The sequence below is a fragment of the Cibotium barometz genome, chromosome 43, assembly GCF_041138505.1.
Source record: "Cibotium barometz isolate CiBa-2024 chromosome 43, ASM4113850v1, whole genome shotgun sequence".
In the NCBI taxonomy this organism is placed as follows: Eukaryota; Viridiplantae; Streptophyta; class Polypodiopsida; order Cyatheales; family Cibotiaceae; genus Cibotium; species Cibotium barometz.
In genome coordinates, this window is record NC_141088.1 from 46777105 (window position 1) to 46785757 (window position 8653).

An 8653-nucleotide genomic window follows, 5' to 3' on the forward strand; every position below is an offset into this window, starting at 1 on the left:
TTGAAGTACAAGTGAAATGACATGATAAGGTCACTGACCTAGTCACTTATAAGAGTGTGTATACATACTCGGGGGAAAAAAGGAAAAAAGTGCCTCGACGAATTAGTAGCCCATATCTACATATTACTACTATATGAATGGCTACAAATCTCCCATGCAGTGACGATGTGAATATGTATAGGGATCATATGGTTGATGAATCCCCAAATGGAAATAAGCATAAATCTTTATGAAAAGATTCAAACTTCTCTCATGAGAGAGCCATGATTGTCCTGTGTAGAGACATATGTGTAGAGACATATAAGCCAGGCTAATCTCTCTTGCCATAATTGTCATGTGTAGAGACATAAGCCAGGCTAGTCTCTCTTGCCATAATTATCTTGTGTATAGACATAAGCCAGGCTAATCTATCATGCAATGAGCCTCTCCCTTACCACAATGATATTGCACCTACCTCACAATGGCTAATGCAGTCTGGTTGTAAGTTAAGATGGAGGTGGGAGACTGCTATCCAACACGAAGATCTATAAAAGGCATATGAGCCATACACCCTCCAGAGCCTCTATAAAAGGTGCCATCTATGGGTCCATTTCTTATTTTCAGCCTCTTGTTTCCTCCTTTCTTCAACCTCATGAATGGCTCAAAGTTGTTCATAGTACAATGACTCATAGTAATTTTTAAGCTTATTGTGGGCCATAGTACTTTTTAAGTTTAATCCCATTGAGGAATCCTTCAATTTGGACTCTCTATCAAGGGTCACTAGGTGTGTTGCCCCTTCTATTATGAGTTTATAGATCCAAAAGGACCCATATCTCTAAATTTTATTTTCCTTTTATTTTTCTTAAGGTTATAAAGTAGGCCTAGGTCCCCTTCCCCGAACCTCTTAGTTTTGATGTTAGCATCAAACTACCTTTTTCTTCTCATTTTCTCTGCATACATGCCCACCACTGAGTGTTGCTTCATCCAATTTCTCGAGCTCTATGAGTCATTTAGATAACTTGTTACCCGTCCATTTGATTTGCTTCGCTACCCTCAAAGTCAAGATTATGAATTCTACTAAGAGTTTAGCATCAAGTCCAAAGACTAGGTTATTTGGAGTAGTCCCAGTCAATGTTTTATAGGCAGTTCTGTAGGCTCATAATGTGGATGAGAACTTTTACTCCCAATCTTTCCTTGATGCTTTAATTGTCTTTGTAAGCATAGCGCATATGGCCTTGTTAGTGCACTCAGCCTATCTGTTTGTTTGTATAGTAAGAGGAAGACTTTGGTGCATGATCATCACTTCTCTAAGAGAAACTGCATTGTTGCTTGGTCGCTAAATCAGCTCCAGAGGATATCTAAATCTAGTGATGGTGCTCATAAATGAACTTGATGGTCATTCCCGCATCTGCTTTTACTGTGGCCTTAGCCTCTACCCACTTGGTCATATAATCAGTAGCCCACGTGTGACAAGGTTGATGGGTCCTACCAAGTCAATTTCCCATTTGGTAAACGGTCTTATGGATATGCCATTGGTTGTAAAGGCATTCTATCCTTTTGTTGGTAAATGGTGAAGTGATAACACTCATCGCACTGTTTGACATATTCCATTGCATCACTGAAGAGGCCACCATGGTCCGCATACATAAGTTTTCTTGTCTCATGAGAAGTGTCCATCCGGTAACTCTCATATGAGCTTGTTCTAGAATATCAACATACTCATCCTCACATACGTAGAGTTGTCTGAAAATGAGAGCGCACAGGGTTGCTGCCTTCACTAACTGGTGTTTCCTTCTTAGGAACATGGTCTCATCTAAGGAAGATCCATTGCTTAAATATTCTGTAATCTCGTTAACTCTATCTTGGCACTAAGCTTATTTAAAATAGGGACGCATCTAGAAGATCATCCTCAATCCCTTTCAGTCCCTCCCCATTGAAAATTCTAGACACGTGATTAGCTCTAATATGCAGCATTCTTTTATGAACTGACACCTTGAAATCAAACTCAAGAAGAAGTAATAACCACCAAGTAATTCACCCTATGGCGCATGGTAGAGCAAAGCCTAATGGTCTACAAAAAAGATAAATTTATTCGCCAACAGATAATGGCAAAACTTCTTAACTTCATAAACCATTACCAAGTCTTCCCTCTTTGTGGTGGTATAGTTTCTCTCTAGATCATTGAGTACATGTTCGGTGTATGGCAGTGGTGGGTAATGATCTCTTACTATGGCTATATTTATCTTTTTCAAGCTAACACACTTACAGATCTTACCATTCTTCTTCTTGGGCATGATCATGACTGGCGATACCCAATCTATGTGCCCAATCTCATAAATGAAACCCGTATTAATGAGTCTATCAACTTCATTTTTGATCGCGTTGGTGTACGTTTTGTTATACGTGTATAGTCCTTGTTTAACTAGCCTAGCACCATCCACTAAAGGAATTATATGCTGGCAAACTTCTAGAGGGACTCCCTTCAAATTAGTATAAGCTCAAGGGAACGTATCTCTCTATTCGTTGAGAACTACTACAAGCTACGTCTCCTTCTCTTGAGTAAGTCTATGGCTACCCACACCAATTTGGGCTCCTCTCCAAGCAATGCTAAATCCACATGTTTTGCATCCTCTAGTCTGTCATAGGACACTCTTGGTTCTTTGGGTTTTTTCCTTTTTGGTGGTGCACACACCTTTCAATTTTCAACTTTATAATTCTTAAATCGAGAAAGTACTTGTTTAGAGTCCTTTTGATCACTCATTGTTGGGCTCGAACAACCTCCTCCTTGACTCTCCCTTCCATTATAGCCTTGTTTCATCTTCTCCATCGAGTCTTAAAAGTCATTTTAGAGTCCACTGAAACCGTACATAGAGGTAATAATGGGCTAGCACTTCAACTATTTCAAGATCTATTTTCATGGCATTTACAGCAGGTCTTTTCATTGGATCCTTCCAGCTAGAGCACAACTCCACTGTTGCCTTAAGGCTTCCACATATATTATATGTAGTATTTAGACTTGGCAAGTCTCTAGCTCTAATCTTTGACAATTTTCTGGCTCTTTTAGTAGAGCTTCTCTCTGTAGAAGGAATTATCTACGTCTATTGAACCAAATTGCAACACCCTAAAAGACCTGAGCTAGCCATAGATGGGTCCATTGATGTACTACCCATTGCATTCCATGATATCTGGCATATCCTCTACATGCCATATCGATGTTATTATCAAGCTAACACTACCAAGGTATGCACTTTTTATGCATTGAGTCCAGATCAACATATACTCTCATACAAAGCCTTTTTTCTAGACTATAGGCTATGGCATCCGCACTCGCATCACCAGTGCCTAAGAATAGGTGAATGTTCAAGAATAGGTGAATGTTCAAGCATAAAGAAATGTCACCTTAGCAGCAGACAAATTATCACAGAAACCATGAAGCCAAGTTCCTATTATTCGCCGGAGGCAAAGAGCAGACTCAGCCATGATGAAGGCTAGCGTGCACACACAGTAGCTAGTAGAGCAATTGCACCGCTCTGGTTAGGAAGAACTATTGCACAGACCACGTGCTATATCATCCCCACTCATGTCATCACTGCCAAAGAGTAGGTGCAGGTTTGTGCATTAAGATATGTCGCCATAGTCTACCAATCTTCATAGATAAACCATCACACTGAATTTCTATCACTTCCCATTGCAGCCCCTCCCCAATCAAAACCAGAGAAGGAAGCTGCTTCATTTATACACCAACAAAGGTAGTAAATCTCTTAGTGACAATGCTAAATGAGCTAAATAACACCAAGGGGGGCGACAGCACCATCTATCTCAGAGTGAAGTTAGTTACCGCCTTCGAATATGTCCACTGCATGACAGGTGAAAACCCATGACACTACGGGTAAAACACACGTCAAGGCGACTGCAATCAAAGCGAATGCGATCCAGCTTTAGTAATGTCGGCCCTAAAATACATATAAGAAGAATTTAAGAGAAACAAGAGGACACAAAACATGCAAAACAGAAGCTTGTCACATTGACACCATCATCATTTATACACCTGGAAGGAGTACCGCCATTGCAAAGCTCCCACACCATTCAACAAGGCTGGAGCACTTAAATAGTATCCATGATTTTGAGTAATCACATGTAAAAAGGGCCCATATCTTTGCCTTGAGCATGAAATCAAAAAAAAAAAGGTTGCTTGATTAAGCCAGTCAAGAGCACCTCTACCAAGTAGTGTAACAGAGGGAGTGACAAATCAAGGCATTGCTGCAAAAGCCAACTCTCCTCTATAGACATGTGTAAGGGCCAAATCATAATAACACATGGGTTTGTAACAGGATATTTTTGTAGAAACCCGATATGGCCTTAAGGATAGCAGGAGCAGGGAATCAATTAGTGCCCAATTGAGTGAGTGTCTGCTGGCATCTTTGACTCTAGAAGCAGCTCTAGAACCTTCTTCATTCGGGGCCTTTTTAATGGAGAAGCATCTGTGCACAATAAGGCAACTTTTAAAACTGCAAGCATCTCCTGGCGAGAAGCAAAGGAGTGTGTACTAATCCTGGCATCAAGTATCTGCTCGGGAGTCTCTCCCCTTGCAGACGCCCCATGAACCCATCTCACAAGATCTACACCATCCCCGAACATTTCATCGACTGGGAGCCTCCCGGTAAGAAGCTCTAAGAGAACAACCCCAAAGCTGTAGACATTGCTTGGTAGAGTCACTTGCATGGTGAATGCGTACTCTGCAACAAGTCAAAAAAAAAAAGGGACGTAAGATCAAGGTATTATGCTCTAACAAACACGTAAATAATACTAATTTTTAAAAAAAATCTCAGCGAGCGGCAAATGCACCTGGGGCTATGTAGCCAAATGATCCCGCCACCGCACTGATGCTCCCCGTATTTTTTGATGGGTCTAGAAGCTTAGCAACCTCAATATCCCCTACTTTTACCTCAGAATGAGGACCCAAAAATACATTGTGAGAATTTACATCCATGTGAACCATTGGTGGGTGGCAGGAATGGTGCAGAAAAGCTAACCCTTCTGCAGCTCCAATGGCTATTTGATACCGCATAGACCAGGTTAGTAGTACGCATTCAGAATGTTTATGCAGCTGCTGCCCGAGACTACATGAGGGCACAAAGTCATACAAAATAACAGCAAGGTTTTCTTGCAAGAGGTAGCCAATGGGTTGCATTACATTCTCATGTGAGAGCCTCCACAGCTTGTCTAGATCAAAAGCCATCTTTTTGTAATGGAATACCAGGCCCTTTTCTGCAGAGTGAAATTTCTTTGCAGCTACAACCAGACCAGAGGGCATGACTACCTTGTACATGGTGCTGAAGTGATTACTGCTGATCACATTACCCTTTGTTTGTGTGGCTTCCTTGATGCTGTCAATGTTCACAGCCTGCTCGAGATGTTCCACAAAGATGTGGCTCACCATCAGTGAGGGTGCAGGATCCACTGCAGACATGTGGTGCTTGCACATCATTCCAATAACTAGGCCTGACAATATCAGCAGTACCACAATGGCACAAGCCATGGTAATGCCGGCAGCCTGCCAAAAGGATACAGCCCTCTGTTTGGCTTTGGATGTATTGTCATCACACGGAGACAATGGACCACCACACAGCCCAGGATTATGAGCATAACTACTGGTATAATCACTTGATGAGCTGTTCAAAACTGAGCCCACCCGTGGTACAGGACCACTCAACAAATTGTAGGAGAAATTCCAGTCCACTAAGCTTACCATGTTAACCAGAGAGGGGATCCTTCCTGAGAGAGCATTGTGCGAGAGATCCAACGAGACAAGCTTGGTCAGAGTCCTAATGGTGTCAGGTATAGTCCCTGTTAAGTGATTCACACTCAGATTAAGTAAGACTTGAAGGTTGGTAAGGCTTCCTATGGTTGATGGAATAGTACCATTGAAACTGTTGTCACCTAGCTGGAGCTCTAGGAGCTGTTGGCAATCACCAATGCTGGTGGGAATCTCCCCACTAAGAGAGTTTCCTTGCAATCTTAAGTATACAAGTTCACTGATATTGCACAGATCCAGTGGTATGCCTCCAACCAGATTATTCTCACTAAGGTCGAGCACACTTAGCAGCTTGCATTGCGACAGTCCTTGTGGAATCCCTCCTAAAAAATTATTCTTGGACAAGTGCAGCTCCTGAAGGGTGGACACATTACCCAGCTCTTCAGGTATGCTACCTGAAAGGTTATTATCAGAAAGATTAAGAAGAGTCAGATTCTTGCACCCACTCATTCCTGCAGGTATTTGGCCTGTCAAGTTATTCCGGTCCGCTTCAAAGTAGATGAGACTTTCAAGCTTCCCAACTCCATCAGGAATCTCTCTAGTGAAAAAGTTGTCCCCCACTCTCAAGGTAGTCAATGCATGGCAAGAACCCAGACTTGCTGGAAGTGTGCCATTGAAGCTGTTATTGGTGAGGATGAGGACTTCCAAATGTCCAGATGCACACATGTTTTCTGGAATTTCCCCAGTCAAGTTGTTAGAAGCCAAATTCACCCAATGTAAGCTTTCCCAGTTCAGCTGTGGCATCGGTCCACTGAGGCTGTTCTGATAAGCTGAGAAGATCTTCAGATTGCTCAGATTACCGACAACTTGTGGTATGTGGCCCTGCAGCAAGTTCTGGGACAGTAACAGATCTTCAAGAGCCGTGAGGTTCCCAAAACTCGGAGGTATGGTGCCTGTGAGATAATTGAAAGCGAGGTTGAGCCTCTGAAGGCGGAAAAGGTTCCCAAGCACATCTGGAATGCTCCCATTAAGGGTGTTTGCAGACAGGTCCAGCACCTCCAGGCTGCTAAGCTTGTGCAAATCAACAGGAATGTAGCCCGACAGCCGGTTCGCACTAAGATTTATGCCAGACAGAGTTTTGCAATTGGATAGATTGGCCGGAATTTCACCAAACAGCGAGTTTTTGGAGAGGTCTAGGCTGTTGAGGGCTTGGAGGAGCCCAATGCTGGGGGAGATGGTCCCCTTAAGATGGAAGCCTTGGAGAGTTATGTTAGTTACGCTGACTCCATCGCAATGAACTCCTTGCCAATTGCAAGGATTATCGTCAGTTGTGTTCCATGAAGAGCCAACGCCCTTCAGCTCATCACTCAAACCCTTCAAGGTCTCCAGATCTGAAGAGAAAACACTAGCTATGGTGTTCAAGGAAAGCATCACTGCCAAAATGCCCAAAAAGGTCTGCCCACTTACGCTCAACCCCATTGAAGTTTCCTTTCCAACTCCTACCCCCTTCTCCTTCTGTCTCTTTAAACTCTTCCAGCTTCCATGTATAAATCTCTGTGTTGACCTAATGCTAAGTCTGAACTCTAAGCCAAACGCTAAAACTGAGGTTGGACGATAATATTTGGCTAGATCAAGCGGCTATGCCACCAACAAAAACTGTTTCACTTCGAATAGAAAACAAGACTGCCCAAACACCCCAAAAAAAAAAAAAACCTGCCCACTTACCCACAAGCCCCCTTCGACTATGCTCCTGCTCTTCGTTTGACCCCTGCTAGCCCCACTTCTCTACGCTGAACCCTAAGACTGTGTTGAAACCTTAACCCTAGTGCTGAACCCTAAGAATGTGTTGAAACCTTAAAGCTTAGTGCAGAAACCTGAGACTGTGTTGAAACCATAGCCCTAGTCTTTGAAAGCTGAAACCTGACTCTGATTTTGAACCCATCCGCCCGGATCACAAGGCTAACCCTCTTTTAGCACTCGGTTTAGCCACCACTGGGATGTGTGCTACTGCAGTGACTTCTCAGCAAGGGGTAAAAGAGAAGGCATCACTGCCAAGGCACCTGTAGGAGACAGTGACGCTTGTGTCTGGACTCTGTTATCTCCATGCAAGTTATCTCCATAGGCCCCTCATTGCACTCCTATCAAAAAGAAAGAAAGAAAAGAAGCTTGGATTTCCTCTCTTTTTCCATTGATGCGGGCCTGCTCCTCTGCAAATGCCGAAGTGCAGCACAAGATAGCAATCTACTATCTTTTGTACATGCATCTGGGACGATGATGGATGGTGTGGTGATGATGTTGATGATCTTGATGTTGCTGATGACGATGTTGTGCTCCACTCGCTCTCAACTATGCTAGAAACAGTTGCCTTTTTGAGAAGCTTTGCAGAGTGCTTGCGGTAAGGGCCAGCATGTAGCTGCATTTGCGAAAATACATAGAATATTTATGATCTTAGCGGTAGTTTTCTTGTCAAAGATGCCTACCTAGCAGTCAAAAAAAGCTAGTCAGGTCCTTTACAATGCCAATTTTCCTCCTCAATTTCATGGGCGAAGGAGAATACCTCCTCAAAAATTTCAGAATTTAGGCTTAATTGATCCACCCAAAAAAAAAACCCCTAGAGTACACAATTTCAGAATTTTATTATAATTGACCCCAAAACCCCCCTCCCCCCCCCCCTCTCCAAGAGTACACAATTTCCTTTACAATGCCAAGGTTGGGAAAAAGACAGGTCCACCTTAGCCTAAAACCTCCTCAATTTTAAAAAAAAATCCCTTCTCAATTTCAGAATTTAGTTGTAACTTAACTAAATCCTAAAGAATGGTGGAAAGGATTGATGAAATGCTCAATTAAAATGGTCCCTCGAACACTACTTTACATTGTCAAAGATAAGACCGTAGGAGGTCAGGCTTGGCCCCTTGGGAA

General features: G+C 42.8%; 1 protein-coding gene across 1 annotated transcript; it reads right to left on the reverse strand.

Annotated features, from left to right (window-relative positions):
• Positions 1 to 3980: 3980 nt before the first annotated feature.
• Positions 3981 to 8153, reverse strand: LOC147613981 (uncharacterized). Its single transcript, XM_086781969.1, has 2 exons — positions 4825 to 8153; positions 3981 to 4715 (listed from the first exon to the last, which is right to left on the reverse strand). Exons 1-2 carry the CDS (start codon positions 7211 to 7213, stop codon positions 4366 to 4368), a joined length of 2739 nt encoding a protein of 912 aa, XP_086638095.1. The 5' UTR covers positions 7214 to 8153; the 3' UTR covers positions 3981 to 4365.
• Between the last annotated feature and the right edge of the window lie 500 nt (positions 8154 to 8653).

What these genes read in the sequence shown, in the direction of transcription:
- LOC147613981 (XM_086781969.1), bottom strand. Translation starts at nt 7,213, where the DNA reads ATGGGGTTGAGCGTAAGTGGGCAGACCTTTTTGGGCATTTTGGCAGTG. An exon ending in ATTTGGCTACATAGCCCCAG is followed by an intron (nt 4,716 to 4,824) that starts GTGCATTTGCCG and finishes GACTTGTTGCAG; the next exon opens with AGTACGCATTCACCATGCAA.